Source organism: Saccopteryx leptura, chromosome 12 (assembly GCF_036850995.1).
Source record: "Saccopteryx leptura isolate mSacLep1 chromosome 12, mSacLep1_pri_phased_curated, whole genome shotgun sequence".
Taxonomy (NCBI): domain Eukaryota; kingdom Metazoa; phylum Chordata; class Mammalia; order Chiroptera; family Emballonuridae; genus Saccopteryx; species Saccopteryx leptura.
The window spans coordinates 23165603-23192171 of record NC_089514.1 but is presented as its reverse complement, the minus strand read 5'-3'; the positions used below and the strand labels follow the sequence as shown (position 1 = coordinate 23192171).

The following is a 26569-nucleotide window of genomic DNA, read 5'->3' as shown; positions in this document are numbered from 1 at the left end:
GAAGGGAGAAATGAAATGTACCCCAAAACTAAAGCATGCTTTTAAATGCTTCATAAGAATATAGAGTTTTGAATAATGTGAACCTTTCAGTCACATAAAGATGGGCAAATTATATATATTGTACCTTTGAAATAATATGGGAGTTTGGCAAAGACTACAATAAAGTACTTAAAATAGTGTTTGGTAAAAAGTAAAAAGTCAATTAATGGTCATAATGAAAATCATTATTGCTATGTTCAGGTTATCTCAATTTTCTAAATGGCATTTATATTAATCTTAATTACAATAAGATAAAAAGCACAGATAAAAGGTTCATTAGCTATTACAAATATCATAAGAAATTCAGAGACAGGAGAAAATACATTTTCTGTTTTGGTTAGAGAACTTGTGATTCCTGAACAAAGGGAATAAAAAAAAGGAACACCTCTTTCTACAAATTACTACCTGGCTGCAGAAGTCAGAGTGAAAACCATACCAATATCATGCCAGCTGCCTCGTCAATACCTCTACTTGGTTAATAGGCATCTGAATCTTACTTTGTCTACAACCCTGTGTGAACTTCCTCATCCACACGTCTCCTGTTTTCTCCATTTTAGGAATGCCATCTCCAGTTTCTCCATCACTCAAGACAACAACCTGTGGCTCACACCTGACTCTTAGTCTCCCTGACTTCTTCTCTTCTTCTAATACATCAAAGACAAATGTCACCGTTTATCTTTGTATTTGATATTTTACATTAGAATTATATTCAGAGTAAAGATATATTTTAAACAGTATGACTAGTACCCTGTTTCACTCCATCGGTATCTCTGCCATGATTAAAATGCCCTTCTAACTACGATCTCCACTTCTAATATTATGTGTTCACCTAACATGGCCTTTCACCCCTGCCACATAACCAGAGTTATCCCTTTAAAACTTATCATATCATATCACTCTGATGCTCTAAACCCTCCAGGAACTTCAAATCTCCATTAGAATAAAGCACAGAGTCCTAGATTAAAATGCTCACACATATATAACACACCCAGGCATCATTTTAGCGTATTTCCCCATATATAAGACTCACAGTTTTTCAAAAAATTTGGGTATAAAAACTGGGGGTATCTTATACAGTGGTTGTAGAATTTTTTTTACTTGCATTTGACAGTGATGAGGAGTTGTATGAATTTTATGATGAATGAAACTTGAGTTTAATAACTCTATGTAATACATTTTTTTTTCAAATTTTGAGCCCCAAATTAAGGTATGTCTTATACACAGGACTGTCTTATACATGGGGAAATATGGTAGCCCCCTGCAATCTAGTCTAATCTACGAATCTTTCACCCTTTTACCATTCTATGGAAAAACTCTGGCAGTCAACATAACTACTTTTATTACTTATTGAACGTGATAAATTTCACAACAGGAACTGTCATTCCCATAAACTATGTCCTAAAACAATCATATCTTTTATATAAAAATTATTCTTATTGAACTTTGTGTATTGTCACAGATGATTTGATAAAAATTTTTAATGATTTTATTCTAAGGATGTTGGGGGGGGGGGAAGTCTGGATTGGAATAATATAGCAACGTGGGGCAGTTTTAGAAGTTTGCCTGAAAGGTGTCTGAGAAGGACTACTAAAGTCATCATTTTGATTCAAAATGCTCAGCTTCCCAACATCTTTAAAATGAGACCAGAATCATCTAATTCTTAAATTTCCATAACCTCCGGTGAGGAGGCGGCAGATGGAGTTCACTGGGACACCCGCTGGGCTGTGATCCCTATGACTCCGTCTGATGGCTCCACCTTCCAGATGTCTGGGGCTGCTGGGTTAGTCATGCTGAAATCGAATGTTTGAAGACACTTCCTAGTATTACAAGATAGAAAAGAACCAGAACAGAACCCTAGGTGATACCACAATGCTATTTGTAATTCCATGTGGATCTCAAGAATCTATCTTGAAAAAAGATATTGTTCTTTACAGATTTTGTCAGATTGACTATACTCTTTTTTTTCCTCATTTTTCAAAACTCTCTGGTTAGTTACTATTGAAACATACAAAAATAAATATGATATGAACACTTTTTTAGAATTTAAACAACAAGGAAACAAAATAAATATATCACAGGTGAAAATATATCAGCTAAAATGTATAATGAATATTCAGAAGCACTGAACTGATATGGGATTCTTGCATTTCTATGAAATTTTGTAAGAAATAAAAGAATATACATTTTAAAAACTTCAACCAAATACTTGAAGAATAGTCATGTGACAATTATATTTTAAACTATGATTACAGTCTATTAAAAAATAAATGTGTACCCTGGACGGATAGCTCAGATGGTTGGAGCACTGTCCCGAAGCACACAGGTTGATGGTTTGATCTCTTGTCGGGCACATACAGGAGCGGATCTATGTTCCTGTCTCTGTCTCCTTTACTCTCTTGCTTAAATCAATAATAATAATAAAAAAATAGTGCAACCAATAAAATAGAGAAGCAAGGGCTGGTTTATACTCCTACATGAAAAAAATAAATAATAAAAAAGAGAAGAAGAACCAGAACACAACAATATATTTGAAACAACTACTCAAGATATTGGATGCAATTCAACAAGTATCAGAATGCCAGGAACATGGGGGTCTAAATGACATGACCTCTGCTATTGCCCCAGCTTACTGCTTTGAGACAGTTTCTAGGCCGCAACTCAGAGAGTACAAGTAGAAACCCAAGCTATATACCATTCTGCCAATTCCCCAAATAAAAAAGAGAGAGAGAGAGAAAAGAGAGATATTAAAAGACAGCATCAGAGAGACAAATTTGCTTTTCATGAGTACTGTATTAACTTTAATAAGGAAATATGACTACCAGCAACTGTGCATTTAGATTTGGATTTTCCAATGCTGAAATAAAATATCTAGTTTTTACATATTTTTTTGTTGGTTTTTTTTTTTTTTTTAATTTTATTTATTCATTATAGAGAGGGGAGAGAGAGAGGGAGAGAGAAGGAGGGAGGAGCAGGAAGCATCAACTCACATATGTGCCTTGACCAGGCAAGCCCAGGGTTTTGAAGCGGTAATCTCAGCGTTTCCAGGTCGACGCTTTATCCACTGCGCCACCACAGGTCAGGCTTACATATTTTTTAATAAGTCAAAATGAGGTTATAACTTAAATTATAAAGCATTTTAGAGTTGATTGTTATTGGATGAGAACTGTTAAAGGAAGCTGCCTGATACTGAACATATTTGGGGACAGTAGTAATAGTATGAAGATATATTTAATTTCACAATTAATAGTTCATTATTTGATGTATATGACACTTCTAATGTGCACTTTCCTACTTGATTATATTTCAATATAGGGGAAAATTATAGTTTTCATTTGCACTCACGATGATCACTTGTCTAAATTCCTGGAGTCTATGCTTATTAGTAAGGCAATTTTTGCTAATATCCTTTCTTTACGACACATTTATTACATTCATTTTGTGGCTTTAAGTCATCATTGATGCGCATTTTGGCTCACATTTCATTTTTTTTCACATTACTTCAGTTACCACCTAAAAACTTTAGGAAATTAAATGGAATCCCAATGGGCTGCACTGGAAGAATACAGTACACAGAGGATATGGATTTGAGAGGTTGCATCTAGGACCTAAACTCGATTGAATCTGTGCAAGTGACATTCTCTTTTAGGAAAATACAACTAAATACACTGATTTTTTTTTTTTTTTTTACCAAAGATCTGTTAAAACAGGTCAACATGAAAACATCCGTTACAAAATTTCAGTGCCCATAATGTTTTACGGAGTGCAGAGTAATTTAAACTATAAAAATCAGTTTCCAAATTTATATTGGATACTCTCAGATGCCTCATTAACTTGAAATGTATCATCAAATAATTTGTGTTAACACACATTCGCAGTAACTTTGTTACACATTTTATTATAAGACTCCGTTAAAATATTCAAACTGCTTTGAGTATGTCTGTTATTTAAAGGGATAGCATTGCCTTCGCAATTTTACTTTGGAAATGTATTTTCATTTCAAATGCGTATTCATGGTATCACCCCATGAAGTGGACCCTGGCAGCTACGGAATTGATTTTCCAAGCATTACTAAACCAAAATCAACATAAGAGTCTGTGGGTCATATCACTAAACCAAACATTATATATTTAAATATATGCATTACATGTTTCAGAAAGAAAAGAATGTGCCTTTTACACCTTTGTGGTGGCCATCATATTGCTTTTATGACTCCCAAAGTTAGTTATACAAAACTCTCACACATAAAACAAGTGAGTGTTTATCTACTCTGGTACATGCATAAACAGAAAAGGCTATGGGGCCACAGCAGGGTCCGCAATTACAAGTCAGCCACAGCTTTTCTATGTGATTATTGGCTACAGCGAATCTGGAAAAAAATATTGCTGTTGGATTTTAACATCTTCATATGCTTTCAAACATCCCTGAGACGAGAAAGGCACTATAGGATTTTGCAAATAAGCAATCTTTTCCCCCCTAGTGCACAGCATGTTTTTAGCAGAGAAAAACATGTGTGGGAAACAAGCAAATGCACCTTTCAAAATTTATTTGTGTCAGAAACGAAGCTGTCTCCAACTCGAGTTTGAAAAGGATTTCAACACTGGATATTTCTCTTTGTCAATATAGCAACATGAGTTTCTCATATAGGTTTTGTTGCAGTTGGAAAATCCTGTGAAAATCATGCTATACATTATATATTTTAATATATGTATGTCTGGCTACATTTTTATTCAGTAAGCACTCACACTTGCTGAGACATTCAAATCTCTCAGTGAACCTAATGTTAAGGGTCTCTTATTTCAAAGTCAAAATGAGTAAATTTCCATTTTTTCCTATAAATTAATGTATTATATTTTGGGATTTAATTAAGTACAACTGAAAAATTCAATAATGAAAACTGTATTCAACACTGCTCGGGTAATTGAGCATTAGATACAGGGGTGGGCAATAGTAGTTTAATAATAATAAAAATAATACAATAATTAAAATAATAAATATACAAGAATAAACTGCTTTGCACACTTGCTATTGTAGACTTACTTCTGCCCACTCCAGTATTAGATGCAGATGATCTTGCTAGTCTTCTGGTTTTATTCAACTATCTGAATGCTATAATGCACATATATTTTAGTCATAATAGGTGAACGAATTAAGATAACAAAGTAACTTAACAAAGTGATCTGTGATGAAATAATTATACAATACTTGAAGAGATTATAATGAGGCCTTAACTTAGGCAATTAATAATTCTAAACATTAGGATAGTTTGATTTCTACATGTGCATTGCTGAGAGTGATGTAATTCTTACTGCTGTTAAGAAAGCTTTGCTCCTGAAATAAATTTCTTGGGTTCAAACTTTGTCTCTTCTGAAGCTAAAGGCAAATGAAGCAGCTACAATGTGGAACTGGTTTCATTAATTGTAACAAATATATATATGAAAAAGCCAATGTGTTTCCCACCATTGTATTCTCAAAACTTTTCTGATATACGGCAGGAAGGTTTATATGGATGCATTTTATAGTGTTTAAAACATATTTTTAAAAAACAAGTTCAAACCACTCATTTGTGAGTGAGAATGATTTATGTAGATCTAACATTTATTTTTGCCTACTCAAATCTATTTCCCTTTTTCTATTTATCGTTTCAACATTTCTGGAGTATTTTTGTGAGCCAGTACTTAAAGCTAGAGCTACCACGAAGACAGAAATACTGTAAAAAAATCTGCATTTTGGGAACAACAGTGGTAGAAAAAGAATGAGAAGATTTCTGACATTATTATTTGACTCACTGCATGCAGTGTTACCCGAAGAAGAAAAATTCCAGACTCTTCAGCTCTGTGAGTTAATAAATTTACTCTGGGTTGAATTTCTGTCACATACAACCAAAAAGTCCTACCTCACACACCCAGTAACCTACTTCAAGTAGACCTCTTTCTTTAATAATTTCATAGGGTTGCTATATTAAAATTATTAAAAATAACCCAAGTAAAACTTATTTACTGTATATATTATGAATAAATTTCTATTACTTGTAGAGTTTTCCTGGATAGACTGATATCTGTCAACAGCAGAGACTTACTCTTTGAATAAGATAGTTTTTCCAGCCTGCATTCACTGCTCACTAGTCACATTTATATTACTTTACATTTCCTGGATTCTTATATTTTTTAGGAGTTTTTCGTAGTATTCTTTATATCTAAGATAACTTCTGTCATATATTTTGATCTCATTGTCTTTTAAAAACTGTATAATGGAAAGATTCTTTCTCTGTTTTTTAATGCACTAATTCTCTTTAAACTGATATTAGAGTCATTGATCGCCTCATGCCTACCATATTTTTGTGTTCTAGAACTTTAATTTGATTCATTCTAAATGTGCCTCATCATTTTTATTGTATCGTGTTTCTTGACTTTTTCAAACTTTTTAATTTCTTCATTAACTTCTTTAAACATACTAAACTTACTTAATTTATATTTTAATCTCATTTCCAAAATATATTCTTTCAGAGGGTTTAGTTCTGTTGTTTTGTATTTTTGCTATGCTTTGTTGTATTGGCTATTTTTGTAGTTTGTTTCTGTGCTTTTTTATCTCCGAGTTTACAATAATTGAGAATATCTATGGGAATATGCTGAGACTTGAATTTAATGAATTGCTCTAAGCATGATTTGAACATGGGTCTTTTCAACTATGTTCTTAGCTATAGCTTATAAGTCAATGGTTAGTGCAAATCCTTGATTCATAGCTGAGAAAGAATTGGTTTGTAGTTAAAAATTCTCAGGAAATACTTTTTTTTAAATTCTGCCTCCTCAAAGCCGAGTCCACTAATAGCCAAATTTCTTTTCCATTACTGCTTTTCATTCTCATCCCATTAATGAATTTGTTTGTTTCCATTGCTTTGCTTGAAGTTCTTCTCTGAATTCTCACCTATGCAGGTTTTTGGCTTTGTCTGGTCCCCTCAGGTCTCAACCAACAGAGACTGCTCAATGCCTGGGACAGCTGTTTCCTCATTGGACTCACATTTTCTCAACACTTCCAACCTGAAGGAACACCTCAATTTTTTGCAAGCAGCTCTGTGCAATGCATTTAAAGAGGCTTTCTAAAGTAAAAATTTTTCACAATTCTAAGTGCTCCGGACACTTTAAAAAATACAAATATCTAAACCCCTATAATACAAGAAATAGAATCCCCTCCATTCCCTTAGAGCATATCTATTATTGAAACAGAGCTACTATGTGAGCCATCAAATTCCCGATTTAGTGAGGTTCTTTTATGAGGTACGTATTTTCTTGGTAACAAAGTCAAAGAAACTGATTTTTTACTTTTCTGTGATTCGATATTCAATTTCACCTCCTTCCCAGTTATCAATCTTACTGTAAGTTATATACCGCTTTGAACTATTGTAAATCGTTTTTGGAAAAAATAATGTAAATAAAGCTAAAAAACAAAACACATATTTAAAAATACCTCTGTTTTTATCTTTTTTCCATGGATTGCACATTTTTACATGCATCGTTATTTTCGTTTTCTCGAAAATGTAGGCAGTGAGAATATTCTTGTGTGGCAAAAACAAATGAACAAACAAGCAAAGCCCTATCTTCAGGTTTTATGCTTAAATCAGAATTCAGATTCTAAACCTTGGTCCAGTGCTCTGGTTATTATGAAATCAATAAAGTCAGCTCTACCTTGAAAAATGTTTAAAGTCAAAGTATCAAAGTATTCTTTAACTGAATGTATATTAAAATTAATATAAAATATAATTTCCCAATTATTAATTTTAGCTTCTAAAGTACTTTTTTTGAAATGTTTGAGAAATTTATCTGTGGCAAATTATTTACTATTTATCATCTAGCTCAAGAGTATGCCATTTGGTGGAATTCCATACTGTACCACTTTGGATATAATTTATATTCACTAATCTAGAATAATTAATTTACCTGTTTTGATATGAGGTATTTTATTAAGCAAAATAATATAATTTTGGGCACTGTTTAAAATGGACAACACTTACAGCTTTATCTGCAAAGGTCTCTTCGTAAAATGTGAGCATCAGAGCAAACTGCACAACTGCATAGATCTTTAACAGGTAAGAGGCCGGTGATGAGTAGGGAACTTCTTTCCCTGTAACCTAGAAAGACAAGAAAAAAAGCCTTTCATTTATATTGTTTCCTGGCTTATTCCTCTCTTTGAAATTCACACTTAGTGAAGATATGCAAAGGAAATGAAAAGTGTTGCTCTCTTTTTCCAAAATAATTCTAACATTCATTTTCTGCATAGAAAAAAAATATAAGTTATGAGACTTGTTTTTCATTTTAGAAGCATTATGATTCAGATATAGTCTGCCTTACATAGAGCAAACTAAGAATTGATTCAGCAATATATACAGATGATAAACATAACCAAAAGGAATATGAAAATATAAATAGAAAAGTATGTCCATGAATAATATACAAGGTGGGGCAAAAATAGGCTTACAGTTATTTGTATGGAAAATAACACAATAATTAGTAAATTATAACGTAAAAATAAACCCTGTGCTTTGTGTACTCCTAACTGTAAACCTACTTTTGCCACACCCCATATGGGAAAGTATAGCAACAGAGAAAATGGAAGGTAACTTTGGGTTTTGGAAATAATTATGCCTCAAAGTATTAGTAACAACTTTTTCAAGTACAGAGTTTCCTAGAAACATGACAATTCTATTTTTTAATGCAGATTTTAGAAACTATGACTGTAAAATAGTCACTTTAGGTTATCTATTGAATAAAGAAAAATAATCAATAGACCATAGTTAACTAGACTCTTTGCAGCTGAAATAAGCAAAATACTTTCACCTATATCCAGTTAGCTCTTATTACATTACTTACTTTGAAAATATATGCTTTCATCAGTAGATGAGAAAACTTTTTTATTTTTGAGACAGGGACAGAGAGAGACAGAGAGAGGGACAGATAAGGACAGACAGACAGGAAGGGAGAGAGATGAGAAGCATCAATTCTTTTTTTTGTAGCACCTTAATTGTTCATTGATTGCTTTCTCATATGTGCCTTGACCAGGGGGCTACAGTAGACCAAGTGACCCCTTGCTCAAGCCAGCAACCTTGGGCTCAAACCGGTGAGTTTTGCTCAAACCAGATGAGCCCGTGCTCAAGCTGGAGACCTTGGGTTTTCAAACCTGGGTCCTCCGTGTCCTAGTCCACACTCTATCCACTGCACCACCGCCTGATCAGGCTAGATGAGAAAACATTTTTATTTAGATTAGGATTTTTGGGAAATGAAAATAATACCCATATAAAATATATTATTTTATTTCCTTGAAATATTGGCTAAATTTTATACTCACAGTTATCTTTGAAATCAATAGTTTACTATTACTGTTGATTCCATATTACTATTAATGACAGTTATTTTAATAAAGAACAATATATATCCTGAATGATTGGAAAAAAATTCTTTTTCCATGTCTATAAAAGGAATCCCAGAATCAAGCTGAATATTTTAGTTGATTTCTAGCATTGTAAATCCCTAGATATTGCTTTTGTTTTAAAATGGGATTTCTGCATGTAATGCTATGACACTAATCTCATAATGACATCATCATGGTGTGACTTCAGACTTTCCATTCTGGAGACCTCAGGTTTTCATGAACAAAATAAAGGCTAGACCAAATCATCTTTAAGACTTCCTCTGTCTCTGGTGGTTTAGGATTCTGTCAGGGAGCCACATGAGTTTTGGCACTACACAAAGTCTCCCGTCGGTGGGTTTGGGTGCATCTCAAAACCGGCCTCTGCTGCTCTGTACTCTAATCCAGGCGTCCCCAAACTATGGCCCCACTGGCCACATGTGGCCCCCTCAGGCCATTTATCTGGCCCCCGCTGCACTTTCGGAAGGGGTACCTCTTTCATTGGCGGTCAGTGAGAGGAGCACTGTATGTGGTGGCCCTCCAACGGTCTGAGGAACAGTGAACTGGGCCCCTGTGTAAAAAGTTTGGGGACCCCTGCCTAATCCATGCTCCCGGGTAAGACCCAATATATGCCTGGGCAAAGGCAATCCTCTTATTGGCCCCAGGTGGTGTCCACTCATTAAGTTATATACTACAAGGCTGCATCACCTAAAGGAACCTCTTTATTTTTCAGATTTGCATGTACTCAGCATGTATACAGGCTGGCGGTAGCCCTGACGTTATGACACTAATTTCACCATCACCAAATCCATGAACTCTACTTACCTCTGGGATTTCTTCATTCAGTCCGAGTCTTGGTTTACCTGGACCCCATCCTGGTCCTTTAAATATGACAGAAAACTTATTGAAGAATCCAGGTGTGGCCCAGAATGTCGTCCACATGTAAACTAAATGATGGAACTAGAAGAATAAAAGATAGTTTATTTAAAATAAAAAAATCCTCTTAACAAAAAGATTTAATATAGTAATCATGTGTTTTATATTATTGTTTAATGTAATTTACGTGTTTTTAATTGATAGGTAATGTATAATCTGATTAATGTTAAGATGCAACTACATTAGTGGAACAAGTTTTGAGAAAAATAAAAATGTTAAATGGGAACTTATGCTGGAGTTTTGAAGTAATAATAATAATAATATAGAAAGTTGAGGTGTTTAGACGTTATAACATATATTAATATATCTATCTGTTATGTTATTTTGAAAACTGACTACAATTTTATGGCTACCATTCTAGACACAACCATGAGAAATATATAGTAACATTTTAAAATCAGGAGTACTTTCTCACTTATTTGCTATATAATGACCTAAAACTCTTGGTCCCCAAAGGAGAGTAAAATGAATTGTATATGTCAAATAATAAGGAAAATAAATCCCGAGTTGTCTTTTACGCTTCTGAGGGAAAGAAAAGAGATTTAGCTGAGTATAAAGGAATATACTGAAAGTAAGAAGTAAGTATCAGTTTTCATAGGCTCTGGAACTCCTAATTATCACAACTGGCTGATATGACATTTCTGACAACATGAATGAGCATGTAGGAGACAAAACCCTAGTAGGAATTGTGACAATTACTACAGTAAAGGAAATATTCAAGTTTTTAAGAAAGTTAAAATAAATTGATATGGATTGAGCTTTTACTATGTGTAGTACATTGCTAATAGCTCAATACAAATATTTAATGTAATTATTACTTAAAACTTTGAAGGTAGTAGCTCTTTTTAGCCCCCCCCCCTTTTTTTCTGTGTGTGTGGATGAAACTGAGGTTCCCAGGGTTTAAATAATTCTCCCAGCTACTCACAACTGTCAAGTGGATGATTGGGGTTTGCAGAGAGACAATATGCAGACAGTGACAAGTATTCACGAGCTGCTGCTCAATTTGCATCAGGTTCGAATCGCCCAGGCTTTACAGAATTGCAATCAAATTCTCAAAGTGCAGATCTTCCGCTCATGCTGCACAGTTTTCAACCTCTTATTCTGTCTCCACAGCAGGAGTGTACGATTCTCCACAATCTTTCTAGATAAAAGTTCAGCCATGAACCAGCAGCGCAGACATCACCTGGGAGCTCGTCAGAAACACAGTCTTGGACAGACCTCAGGCCGGCGGAACAGAACTGCACTTTGCAAAGATCCTCCCATGATTCACAGGCCCCTTTAGTTTGTAAAGCTCTGTCACACAGACCAACGGATCTGTTCCATTTTTAATCTCCACATGACACAGACGGGACTACACCCACTGAAGAAGCAGCTCTTAATATGTTATTTCTAAATTGATTATAATTCTTAAAGCCTATTATCAATCAAGAAAATACCCTGAATTCTTTTTTAGTAGTCTCCTAAGAGATATGTTCTTAGTGTTAAGAAAGAGAAGGGGAGAGATAGAGAAAGAGAGAGACAAAGAAAATGAGAGAGAGAGAGAGAGAGAGAGAGAGAGAGAGAGGGAGAAATACTCGGTAGTTGAGGAAAAGAAAACTGTCCATTTTTTTTCTTTTGAAGTGTGAGAGAAAAATGCCTTTCTCTTGAAAAAAGCAATTAATGGTGGCCTTTTTTATGAAGAGTCAGGAGAGAGTACAATTTAAATTGAGTTAAGCAAGTTTTGGGCTTGACCTGGAAACCATCTTTGCTAAGTTCGCACTTGACAGTTGTGAGTAGTTGGGAGAATTATTTAAACCCTGGGAACCTCAGTTTCATCCACACACACACACATAAAGGGGGGAGGGTTAAAAAGAGCTACTACCTTCAAAGTTTTAATTACATTAAATATTTGTGCTGAGCTATTAGCAATGCACTGCACATAGTAAAAGCTCAATACATATCAATTTATTTTATTTTAACTTTCTTAAAAACTTGAAGCAGTAGGTATGAAAAGCAGACCCACATGAACCTATAATTTTCTCGCTCCCTGAATTCTGGAAAGCCAGTGCCCTGGGACGAGCTGTCACTGACGGACCTTCTCAGTATTTCAAGCGTTCTTATCTTTTTCTGATTTATTAGTCCCCACCCACAGGAGTGTTTGAGGTGGTCTGCCGCTGAGGGATCGGAGCTTCACAGACATTCCTAATTTCTCTAGTGCCAACCGTTGAGCCCAGTGAACAACCAATCCCACATGTCTAACAGGAAACCGGTCCAGCACACCCCTCTTCGCAGGTGAGGGAATGTGCAGACCTAACCAACCTGTAATAGCTCCTGACATGTACGTCCAAGAAGAGTGGGCAGAGGCCCCACACCGAATTTCTAACCAGAGTCGTGCAGACTTGAAGCAAATATTTTTCTTACTGTGGGATCAGCCTTAATTATACATGTTTCTACTGCTCTTTCTGAATGCATGAATATATTTCAAGCCTATTCTAAGAAAGAATATGTTCAATAAAGAGCCATTTTTAAACTCTAGGTAGTAGATACATTTAAAACATTTTATTAATTGTTTTCTAATGTGTTCTGCCCAGTTTGATTCAAACCTTTGTTTAAGCACCAGAGTTATTTTCAAATTCTTTTTTAAACTAAAGGAAAATTTCCCAGGGTTGTGTAATGCACTACCACCTTTTAAAACTGTATTTCCTTTTAAAGATGAGTTTATAATAGAATATAATTAATTCAGAAAGAATAAAACTAAGTATATTACCTGCACCTTGAATGGATCAAATGTATTAATGGGATGTGTCAGACCATATACAACTTTTTTATTCTCTGCCTCGAATGTTCCTGGAAGACAAGCATTAAGATTATGACCTTTGCCTTTCTGAGAGTGAAAGAGCTAATTAATTTTTTAAAATTCTGGTGCGTTTTACTTACCAAAAATTCTATCCCATATAATAAGTGTGCCAGCATAATTCTTGTCTATGCAATAACGGTTTCTGCCTGTGAGAAAAATATTAAAAATATTTTTAAAGAATAAAGTTATACTTCTTGGAATACCTTACCTTTTATTTTAGAACCCATTTACAAAATTAAGACTTATGTAACAGAATGATTCCCCTAAATGTCTTTTCACTGATAATACTAGCCTTTATTAGCTAGTAAAGTGAGTGTTTATTGTATTTTTCAATTAATTTTACTAAAAAGAGCAAAGATTTTCTTAAAACTATTAGGAATTATCCCAGAGTATTTTTAAAAAGTGCTCACTATCAAAAGTAACATTTAACAGTAAATGGCCCAGAAAAAAATGGCACTAAGAGATAATAGAGATAATATATGTAATTTGTATTTGTTTGTTCTTTTTGAATTGTTAAGCGTGTTATGTCTCCTTGTTTTCTCTGTATCTTTTGTAGGAAGAAAATTTTCGACTTAAGGTGAAATATTACTATTTTTTTAAATTATAAAATGCATAACTGTAAAGTAGTACAACCATTATGGAGGAAAGTATGGTGGTTCCTCAAAAAACTGCAAATAGAACTACCTTATGACCCAGCAATCCCTCTACTGGGTATATACCCCAAAACCTCAGAAACATTGATACGTGAAGACACATGTAGCCCCATGTTCATTGCAGCACTGTTCACAGTGGCCAAGACATGGAAACAACCAAAAATCCCTTCAAAAGAAGACTGGATAAAGAAGATGTGGCACATATACACTATGGAATACTACTCAGCCATAAGAAATGATGACATCAGATCATTTACAGCAAAATGGTGGGATCTTGATAACATTATAAGGAGTGAAATAAGTAAATCAGAAAAAAACAAGAACTACATGATTCCATACATTGGTGGAACATAAAAATGAGACTAAGAGACATGGACAAGTGTGTGGTGGTTACCAGGGGTGGGGGGAGGGAGGACAGGGGGAGAGTTAGGGGGAGGGGGAGGGGCACAGAGAATTAGAGGGTGGCGAAGGACAATCTGACTTTGGGCGAGGGGTATGCAACATAATTTAATGACAAGGTAACCTAGACATGTTTTCTTTGAATATATGTACCCTGATTTATTAATGTCATCCCATTACCATTAATAAAAATTTATTTAAAAAAAATAAAATAAATAAATAAAATGCATAAGTGAAAATCAAATTACTCTCAATTATTAAATTTCCTTATATGATATTTTCCCTTCCAAAGTTTTCAAATGATAATTTATGCAGCTGTGCATAATTTCTTTAATAATAATAAAAGATGTAATCATAGCCCATGATTGTAAATAAGAATAAAGAATATTAACCCAACAAACTACCACTCTAACAAACTCACTATCTTCATGTGTCGTCATTTCTTTACACACTGTCCCTACATGCAAATGTACATTTGAATGTGAAGGTGCCAGAAACAATCTCCCCCAGGAAAAAAGGAGTGGTCTGGGTACACACATGCACAACCAGGAGCCATACACGGTGTTAAAAGTGGCTCTCAGTTGGATGGGGGGCACTTTGCCCCTCAGGGGACGGACAAGGGCAGTGTCTGAAGACACTTTCAGTAGTCACAATTGCGAGGTTATAGATATTACTGGCGTCTAGCACATAGAGAAGCACATGTCATAATACACAGAACAGCCTGTGCCCCCAAACACAGTACTGTCTGATCTCTTTAAAATTAATATTAAAATGTTAATAGTGCTGTGGCTGATATAAAGCAATATGTGTGGGAAGGAGCTTTGGGGTCAAACAGAGAAACCTCGCAACTATTTCTTCTTCAGTGTGGACTCGCTCTTCTCCTCTCTTTATGTTTCCTTTCCGATGGACATGGGGAACCCAGGCGGACAGCACTCTTGGCCTCTCCACCCCCTCACTAATGAGTCCCTCGTGGTGGTGAATGACTATTGCATTTGGAAGAGGAAATTGAACAAGTGCAGCCTGACCTCGTCCTCTCCTCTTCCTGGGGGAGCTTGGGCTTCTGCTCCACTCCCGGCCATGGGAAAGGGACCTGCCGCCCTTGGGAATGCGGACCTGCAGAGCTGGCTGATTTCTGGGACTTACAAAAACAGAACAACAGTACTTATTCTTTTATTACCATTTCCTTCTCTCAACATTAGGTTTGTGAGATGTACTCATGCCATTGCCTGTCATAATAATTTGGGTATTATCACTGGGATATAGTTCTCCATTACGTGAATGGCTTACAGTTGATCTTTTACTGCTGATAAACATGTGAATTTGGTCTCTTTCTTTCCTGTTACAAATAATGCAGATATGCAAACTCTTGCCCAGGTCTACTGGTGCACACATGTAAAAATTACATTATTTCTTAAGCTGGCATCTTTAAACTTGAGGCACCAGCTACATGGGGTTTTCTTTTTGTCAGGCAAAAGCAACGTATGTAAGGTTAACTCTCAGAATTTAAGCATAAAAGTAAAGTGTTGTTTATTAGGCTTTCCTCAAATCCCAACAGTTTTCAAGAGTGAGCAAGCCCTCTTTGACTCTAGATAGGAATTACTCTCAGCTAGGGGTCAAGGAGTGGCCTTCAAGATATAAACTGTATAATCCACTCAACTGTTTAACACTTTTTTTCACTACAACTAAGGAGATTTAGGCTAAAAAATAAAGGAAAATCCAATGTCAGATATGAAAAAATTTTATGGTATTTTGTTTGTTTGTTGTTTTGTCTCTAGTCCTTGATTTGAAGTTGAGGCCTCTCCAGATTCAAGGGAGGAAGGGATTCCTGTTTGCATAGTGTGTGCTATGTTTGGTAATTGTGATGAAATGATGCAAAATACTATCATTTCCAAATCAATGAAAAAAGAAAGAGAGATCCCGTTTCCTTACCATGATGAACCCTATGGTGGCTAGGAGTATTAAGAATCAGTTCCAAAGGACCAAGGTTATCAATGACCTGTTTAAAACAAAAGGAATACTTATTTATATACAGTTATTATTAAATGTCTATGTAATATATAAGTACTCAAATTAAAACCCCACTTGGGTTAAGATATACAGGCAGTCTCCGGGTTATGAACGAGATAGGTTCTAACTAGGTTTGTTTTTTGTTGTTGTTTTTTTTTGTGTGTGTTTTTCTGAAGCTGGAAACGGGGAGAGACAGTCAGACAGACTCCCGCATGCGCCCGACCAGGATCCACCCAGCATGCCCACCAGGGGGCGATGCTCTGCCCCTCTGGGGCATCGCTCTGTTGCGACCAGAGCCACTCCAGCACCTGGGGCAGAGGCCAAGGAGCCATCCCCAGTGCCCGGGCCATCTTTGCTCCAATGGAGCCTCGCTGCGGGAGGGGAAGAGAGAGACAGAGAGGAAGGAGAGGGGGAGGGGTGGAGAAGCAGATGGACGCTTCTCCTGTGTGCCCTGGCTGGGAATCGAACCTGGGACTTCCGCATGCCAGGCCAACGCTCTACCACTGAGCCAACTGGCCAGGGCGTAGGTTTGTTTTTAAGTTGAATTAGTATGTATGTTGGAAAAGGTATATTTACCTACTGAATGCAACTTAGATGTTTGTCTTAATATAGTATTTATTTTTACCTTTCTGTGCATGTAAATACTTAAACATTTTTAAACTATAGAACCTATCTTATTTCTAACCCAAGGACTGCCTGTATTGCAAGTTTCAGGGTTGCCCTCAGAACCAGAAAAAGTTTTTCTATCACTTGGTGCTCACATAAAACCAAAAATAAACTCATAACTCTATTCTGAGAGTTGACTGTGAGGTTAACTGGAATGCCTCATTTTGGTTCATGGATCCTCCATTAATTACTCTGGTCTTGAGAATATAACAACTCCATTCTGCCACCTTTAAAATGGAAGTAATAAAAGTATATCTAACATAATATGTTCCAAGGATTTAAAACAGTAGTGTAATATGATGCTATTGCCAAGACATACTTCTCTTTTTATTTTTCACCTTTAAACGATGTCTTTAGTGAGTTATGTTAGCAGAGCAGGAATAAGGGAGAAAAATACTGTATTGTATTCATATTCTGGGTTTGGTGTCGTCCAATAACCAGCCATGCAGCAGCCAGTTACTACTGTAGCTGCTATCAATTCTGTTATGGAGATCCTGCTTATTAAAAGAGAATTCTATCTGGTCTCTTACTTGTACATACATCATCTACCACTATATCCTAGAGGCCAAATCAAAGTCAAATATATAAAGGAGCCTTTAAAAAAACTTTTACAATTACAGAAACTTCAAAATCTGGCATATAACTTTGTAATGTTTCATTGCAACATTGCTCAGTAAGAATCCACTGTTCTGGAGTGTGCAAAATCTAAGGAGTATAGGAACATGTAGGTGTCAGAAACAAACAGAGCAGGCAGTTGATATGTTATGTAACTAATATTTGGCAATGTGAGAAATCCTTTCATCTTAATTATATTATGCTTTCTTCCATTGACCATAGCAGATACAGGATATTTTACTTCTCTTTAATGAGTAGCCAAATGAAGATATTAGAGACAACCAATGACAAATCAATACATTGTTATGATATTTTAAGAAATTGCTCACTGCTAGTGTTAACTTCTATTTAGAGGTATATGAATAATAATGGAATAATTTAAATGATCCTTAAGGGAATAAACCCAGCCACGGACGATCATAACACTGACATGAATTTGTTAACAAGTCAGTGATATGGTGAAAAAGCAGTCGCTTAAGATGACGAGATATTTCAGATATGTAACAACCAATGTGGTATGGAAATCTTGTTTGAATACTCATTTGAACAAACTAAACAGAAGAGATATTTTATAAGCAATGTGGGAAATTGATTATAAACAAGAGTATTAAATGAAAAAAATACTGTTTACTGGAAGTTATAATGCATTGTCATTGTATAAGAAAATGGAACTATTTTTTAGAATTGTGCAACTAAAGTATATAAAACATGAATCTAGGTTTGCTACAAAATATTTAGTGATAAAAATAAAATATTAAAAAATGAATAGCTGATATAAGTTAATCAAAACTATAATGGTTTATAAATTTTTAAATTTAATTTACTGGGGTGACATTGGTTAATAAAATCATATAAGTTTCAGGTATACAATTCTATAATATATCATCTGTATATATAATGATTTTTAAAATGGACATAAAGATATATAAATTCATTGCATTAGTGTATTTTTCTAAATATTTGAAGATTTTTAAGATAAAATTTTAAGTGGAATAAATTATTTCTCTAATGATGTACAGTAGTGTTCACTTTGAATAGATTTTAAAGGCCCAAACATACTTCTATATTACAGCCATTTATATAGCAGGGTTTGATCATTGTTTGGCAATGTCTGACATTAAAACCCCAATTTACAAGTGCTCTACAAATGTGAAAAGCCATAGTAGCCACATCATCCTCAGCATGTGGTGGCCTGTACCCCATTGAAGTAGAAACTATTGCACTGTGGCCATATAACAACGCTGTATCGCTCCAAGGGTCAGGGGCCGTCATCTTCTTGTTAGACCCACTGGTAACCCAAATAAAGGATTCTCGGTTTCCATTATGAAATAGATAAAAACGTTTGCATGCAAATGATGTGTAATATTATGTGTTGTGTGTGTGTATTTTTGACAGAGACAGAGAGAGTCAGAGAGAGGGACAGATACAGAAACGGAGAGAGCTGAGAAGCATCAATTCTTCGTTGCAGCATCTTAGTTGTTTATTGATTGCATTCTCATATGTGCCTTGACCAGGGAGCTACAGAAGAACTAGTGACCCCTTGTTCAAGCCTGCAACCTTGGGCTCAAACCAACGACATTGGACTTCAAGCCAGCAACTTTTGGGCTCAAGCCAGCGACCATGACTATGATCTCACGCTCAAGCCACTGACCCTGCACTCAAGCTGGTGAGCCCCGTGCTCAAGCTGGTGACATCAGGTTTCAAATCTGGGTCCTCTGCATCCCAGTCTGACATTCTACCCACTGTGCCACCACCTGGTCAAGCTATGTGTCGTATATTAATTTAGCCCTTCCCCTCTGTCTTTTAATCTGGAGTTTTATCATTTTTAAAGTTTTTTCCAAGAGAAATGTGTTATAAGATGCAACTAACAGATTTTTAGATTAATTCATAGAACAGAACTCATACACAAAGCACTCTCTGTATTTTTTAATTTTAGGAGTTCAAAATACTATGAATAGATAGCCCTTATATCAGATGGTATCCCTATAAAATAAGCTATTGTGTCACAAATACAGTATTAATCAGCGGGAATTGGAAGGGCAGCAGGAAGAAATAACCCTGTATTTTATTAGACTACATTGCTTTGTGCTTGGTGGAAAATATCTGTTGAGAAGAAGAATGGTGATGGATAGAGAACAAGAAATTGAGGTTTCTCAGTAGTCAGAACATCAAAATCTGATGCTTTGGTTGGGCTTTGTCTCTCTGGCAGGGAATCAGATGGGAAAGGAGAAAACCATTTTATCCTTGTTTGTCTCGTTGGTGCCTAGCATATGTTACAAAAACAGACAACAAAAGGGGGTGGAAGAGGCTACATGGCTGGTTTCTGTGACCCAGATGCATTTCTGGTCCCAGTGTGTGTATGCAGCTGGATTTAAAGCTACAGAAATGGTGAGTGCATTCAGATGATTGAAGCTTTGGCTGAGGGCATTATTTTTTTTCATGTCAAGCTTTTCTTCAAAGAAAATCTTTTGCTCATGCAGGCTGAAGCATGGTGATACCAATGTTGAAAATTTCTTTTCTTTTCTTTTCTTTCTTCTTTCATTCATTCATTCATTCATTCTTTCTTTCTTTTTATTTTTTCAGTTAAAAGCCAAGTGCTACACAGGCAACCACAGTTAAATGTCCTGATAGTGCCTATGAGTACCTTGGAGCTGGGCAAGACCACCTTGGTGTGGGTGATTCATCATCATTCAGGCAGCCCAGTCCAAACTTCTTTTGTTGAAAACCCTTCTGATTCAAATCAAGGAGAAGCCATTAACTGTTAATAACAGTTGAGCATAACAACTCAATTATCGCCCACTTTTGCAAATACAGTTATTTAGCAAGCAATTCAACCACAACTAGCTTTGAATCACTTCAGGAAAATACTGTAGAAATAACTGTAGCTATTTTCATTGTTAGAAGTTATTTGTCTTGGATTTCAGATTTAAATGAATTTGTTTTAATAATGGAACTTTAGACCATACAGAGGACTTGAAAATAATTTAGTCCAATATTCTTAAAAAAGCACACAAATAAAGCTCAGAAAAATTCTATTACTGGTACAAGTTTAAACAGCTTGGGAAGAAGTCCTAGTCTTTCCAGTTTTTGCTCTGAAATCTTTCTATTTTTCTATTATTTAGCTTTCAAGAGAGGTAGGAATTTTACTATCAAATAAAAGAAAGTAATCTTTAGCACTTGAATGAGAAATGGTAACTAAATGCTTATTGACTACATTTTCGTTATAAAGAATCCAGGAATTTATAAAGAATGCAGGGATTTCAGCTTCTATACTACCCCTCATGGTGTTATAGACACTTCTGGTGCTTTGTCGGTCTTCAAAGCAATGTATCCTGTAGTCTTCTCTCAGGGTTTTATAACTTAAGGACCATGGATGCCTACAATGGCCACGGTGGGCTTCATAAGGTCAAGAACTCCTTGAAGTGTCATGCCGAATTTTAGGAATATGCATCTGTGGGGCATTTTTCTGGGAGAAAAAGGCCCTTTTAATTTTATGCACTAGAGATACATAAACCCTCAAAGACTAAGAACCAAGGTCCTAAACATAAAACTTTACATTATTTTCTTTGTTCTTCTATGTGATTAATTTCCATATTTTTAAAACTTAACTGCTAATTTCTTAGACATCAAAAGTGGTAACAATTTAATTTTTCTTTTTTGAAATCATCATTTTCTAAAAATATCACATCTTAGGTGGCTTTTATTTGTATAATAATAATATTAATAAATAAAAATAATTCTACAATAATAAGCTCTGTGCATTCTGTTGTTTAGCTTTTATCCAGCAGAAAAGTTATGTGTCATTCAGCAAACTGCTCACAAACCCATTTCTCCCTCTACAATATATGGTGGGGGGAAAAGAAGAAGTTGATCTAAAAGCAAGGGAACAGGGGCCATGAGACTGTGCCATCTTCTCCTCAAATCATATCATACTAAGTAGATAAATCTACCTCACTGCCCACTACCCTGTGTCTTTATAGGAGTGGTTCTCAAATGGGGAGATATTTCTGTCTCTCCCAACTGAAGGAACCTAGTGACTAGTGTGTTTTAGTGCAGGTAAGTATCCTACAGTACACAGGACAGTCACCCAAATAGAAACCATCTAACCCGAAATGTCTATAGTGTTAAGGCTGAGAAACTCTGTCATGGGTATTGAATGTCTCAATGCATGTCAGACTTTGCAGCTCAGGAGAGAAGCATTATATATACAATTTCTGCTTTCTAATTTAGAAGTCAGAGGAAGGGGTGTGTTAGAAAATAAGGTTGGTGATCTCTCCCAAGACTAAAGGCAAACGTGAGTCTGGAGTGAATGCCCTTAGAGTTTAAAGATAAGAAAGTCCAAACATTATTTTTGATCTAGTGAATTGAAATATTAAGATAAATAGCAAAAATGCCAAAACAAAACAAAACAAATAAAAATCACAGACTGGACGATGGGATCATTGAATTCTGTTCATCTTTGGCAAGTGAATTTCTTGAATTATTTTGATGTTCTCTGAGTGCAGGTTTGTGTGGGCTTCAGTTTAAATGAATGGGCCAGAGACGAAAAATATAGTTTTCATTTCCCCACGTGATTTTGAAGTTTCCTTTGAAAGTTCTTATGAAAACTCGTCCCCTTGTAGTCACACTGAGTTGAATAACTCAGAGGCTTAAAAGGTTAATGAAACTTCCATTTTATCTTGGTTATCAGCTAGTAATAATTTTACTCTGGAAATTGATAAACTAAGTACATGTGGTAAATAAAATAATTAAATGCTTATATGAATTGGTTTTAATGAACTCATCCCATTATATAGTTATCTGTTTTTTTCTGATTATCTTGTACTACCTGAAAAAACATTTCTATAGATCTTTCCAAATTAAAATTTAAAAATCACTTAGAGTTAAACTCTATAAAGCATCAAAATAAATATTCTACATTTTTCCCCAAATAATTTTGCCTAAAATTATTCTAAAATTAACTTATTTCATTTCATACATTCCTGAATTACTTTTTTTGATTCATATGATTAGAAATCTATGACTGATTAGATTTCTATAGTTCAAGTAAGAGTATAAGAATAATTAACCAAAGGTCAAATTTAAGGACAATGCTTAGTTTTCACAAAAATATTCAGTTAATTCAAGACAAAATTATTTTGTTTCTCTGAATTACTTGGAAAATTGCCTCTTCTCACCTTACTATTACTATTGAGGTAAGAGAAAAGACTTTTTAAATATAAAAAAAAACTTAATTCACTTCTTTAAATACAGTTATATATTACAAAAAAAATAATTCACTTCTTCTGGTTAATTTTAGAATATTGGGAATGTTACATTATCTGCAAATGCATATTAAAATATGGGAATATGTTATTGAAAGATCATAGGAATATTTATAACCATGTACTTTTCAAAAAGAAGATACCTTTACTTAATTACATGTTATTTCCAAGTAAGAAATGCTTACAAACATTTATGCTTCCTGCCTGAGAGAAAAAAAATCATAATAAGGAAAATATGTCTTCAGAAGCATGTGTGTAACAGAATCCTCATTATAAAAACCAATGTGCTAACAATGTGATAAATGCTGAGGCGTGGCTGGGTGAAGTGAAATGAAATCTCTGTGGTAGGAAAATGCCTGCATTCAGGTTAGAGTGATGACATTGCTCTAACTAGTGAAGACTTCTTTACAGCCTCATTCATGGCTGATGTTCCAGAGGGGCCCATACAATTGTGGGCCTCCAACTTTCCCCAGACTCAGTATTTAAGGGAAATACTAAACCGGCTCCTAATACATTTATCATCTGATATGAAAATCATTATTTATTTAACTGAGAAAGGTATGTCTGAAGAGCAGTCTGAAAATGGCAAAACTTTTCAGGTAAATTAGTGGTAAGATTCGATGCAAACCCAAACTAAAATTAAATGGACCAACAGTTACTCTGTGATTAGCTAGCTTTTTCTTGGTCTAGTTTTTTTCTCTCGTTTTTATTTCCTCCTCCCTTCAGCCCCTCCCTCTCTTCCTTTCTCCTTTCCTTCCTTCCTTCCTACAACTCTTCCTTCCTTCCTTCTATCCTTCCATTCTACCTTCCCCCTCTTTCATTTTTATTCCTTCCTTATTTTTCTTTCATCTTTCTATTTATCTAAGCATGGATGCATGTGCATTTGTGTATAAAAAGATTGGAGAATCTTTATTTGGAAAGATCTTTATAATTAACTATAGACTCATGTATATCCTTTTGGAATTTAAGTGATTTATAAAAATTTCTATGACCTTTCAATAATATAATACATTTCAGCAAGTTAGTCCCATATACACATAGAAAATCTGAAGGATAAACATATGTGCATTAATATGTTTATTCTTAACATATTTATCATATTTTGAATATATACTAGAGTGCCAATCAACAAGTATCTCAAGTATTGAACTACCAATAAGGGTTTTCTTATAGTATTAAAAATAATGTTTAAATCATTAAAACCTGTATTTATACATTCTTATCAAAGTCTCTTGTTGGAAGCTACTTGCATAGTAAGTAGAGCAAGAAGTCACTTGTCAGCCAATTTATTCATTCAGTAAGCATTTACTAAATTTCTATGGAAGTTACTAAGTTTTAGAGGTAAAAAGAAATAAAGTTTAAAAAAGAAATAAATAATTAGGAAGATTATTTACAGTCTACTGGACTCTTTAATAGAAAAGTAAAACTAGTTCAGAAAAAAATGTGTACAAAAACGTTATCTTTTAAAATGATTTTGTTTTCTTTTGGGAAGGATGAGAAAATCATTTAGTTATTTTTTCTTTTTCAATTACTATATTGCACAGTCCAGATGTCTGAAATTATAACCCATTTGAATTTATAATTGACAGAATAATTATCTAACATTTAGCAGGGGATCAAATATATGGTGATGGAAGGTGATTTGACTTTGTTTGGTAAACACACTAAAATATACAAATGGTGTATTATAAAATTGTACACCTGTAACTTATATAAACTTATTAAGCAATTTCACCCCAATAAACTTAATTTAAAATATAAAATAGCAAATAAAATTGAGTTTGTTTTCCAGGTCAAAAGCTGAAAATTACATCTGGTAATGATATATGTTTTGGTTAGCCTCCAATAGTGTAGCTTTGCAAATAGTCTCATAGATTACTTCTGGGGAATGCTGATAAAAATTCTCCCTCATTTATAAAATTCAGCAACTGAATATACAGAAATCAATATAAACTATGTGGATTCAATTTATTCAATAGGTCCTTTACTGAATGTCTGTGTTAAGATCTTTTGAAAGATGATTTGGTTGTACAATGGAAATTACAATATAGTAGCAGATAATTTAACTATTTTTTAACTTAAAGGTAGAATGAGTGACATCAGATTTTATTATTTAAATATATAGAGAAATAGGTTTTTCACTCTTAAGAAAATCTTTAGGATTATTCATTTGAAGTTTTAAAGAAAGGATGAAATCCATGAACACTATGATTTAATATATTAAAATAATTTTACTTTTTTGTGAATTGGTCAATCTCTACACACTGATTGTTTAATAATCCGAACATTCATAGAAAATTCATTGTAGAGCATCTGGTGATAAAATGTAAAAATAAAATATTAATTACATCCCCCACAAGGTCTACTTTGTTGAGTCAAGACAACACCTTGAGTATTTAGACAGATGGCAGTGACAGCCATATTAGCCTATGATTTCTCTACAGGGAAGCTAGAAAGCAGAGCTCTTAGGATATGTGCTTGTCTGCCTACTTTCACACTTTGAAATCCTCAACAAATGCTGATTTATTCACAGTCAAATGTTTTCTTATCTGATTAGGCAGTTTTCTACTTCAGTAAGCATGTAATATGGAGTAGGTACATTTCCACACCGAGGAGTGAAAAAACAATATTTTTAGTTTGGAAATAAAACAATCTGGAAGAATCGTGACTTGAGATCATAAAGAGCTTCATAGGGAGTAAATTTCTGATGAATCCATACCACAGGGTTAAAGAGTTAAAAAGCTTAGTTTTATAAAGAATGAGACTAGGCTGTGTTTATACAATAAACAACAGTTTTAAATTACTATGTTCATAATAAATTATCTTGAAGGCTGTTTCTTATCACTTAAGATTGTATTATTCCTCAAGTAAAAGGACAAGAGCTGAACAAGTTAGCATTTTAAAAAAAATTTGTCTCAGTTTATATTCTGGATACCACTTTTGACTTTTCCTTATTAAAATTGAACTGCCTTTTGACCCAGCTATCCCACTTTTAGGACTATACCCTAAGAACACCATAGCACTGTTCCAAAAGGAGAAATGCACCCCCATGTTTGTGGCAGCATTGTTCATAATAGCGAAGATCTGGAAACAGCCCAAGTGTCTGTTAGTGGACGAATGGATCAAAAAGCTTTGGTACATATATACTATGGAATACTACTCAGCCATAAGAAATGATGACATGGGATCATTTACAATAACATGGATGGACCTTGATAACATTATACGGAGTGAAATAAGTAAATTAGAAAAAACTAAGAACTATATGATTCCATACAAAGAGGGACATAAAAATGAGACTCAGAGACATGAACAAGAATGTGATGGTAATGGGGGGGAGGAGAGGGAAGGGGGTGGGGGCAGGGGAAAGTCACAAAGAAAACCAGTTAGAAGGTGACGGAAGACATTTGACTTTGGGTGAGGGGTATGCAACATAATCAAATGTCAAAATAATCTGGAGATGTTTTCTCTGAACATATGTACCCTAATTTATCAATGTCACTGCATTAAAACTAATAATAAAAATTATTATAAAAAATAAATAAAATGAATGCAAGTAGCTGCTGGATGTATTACTTTAAAGGGAGGCAGATTCCAAGTGACTGTTTTTTAAAAATACCTATTAAATTGACAGAAGAAAAATGGAAAACATTCATAAGCATACCATATAAAACTTCATTCTTGTGTGACACCATTTTATATTTACCAGTTTGGGCAGTCAGTGAGAATGAACCATGTTCATAGTTATATTATGTTAG

General features: G+C 34.6%; 1 protein-coding gene across 1 annotated transcript in view; it reads right to left on the bottom strand.

Moving 5' to 3' along the window:
* AGMO (alkylglycerol monooxygenase) overlaps positions 1–26569 on the bottom strand; it is a 314576-nt gene that overhangs the window by 150431 nt on the left and 137576 nt on the right. The window contains exons 6-10 of the mRNA XM_066354139.1: positions 16189–16255; positions 13288–13353; positions 13118–13197; positions 10261–10395; positions 8045–8161 (exon numbers count right to left, since the gene is read on the bottom strand). Coding sequence (XP_066210236.1) covers positions 8045–8161; positions 10261–10395; positions 13118–13197; positions 13288–13353; positions 16189–16255 — 465 coding nt within the window. The remainder of the gene's footprint in view (positions 1–8044; positions 8162–10260; positions 10396–13117; positions 13198–13287; positions 13354–16188; positions 16256–26569) is intronic.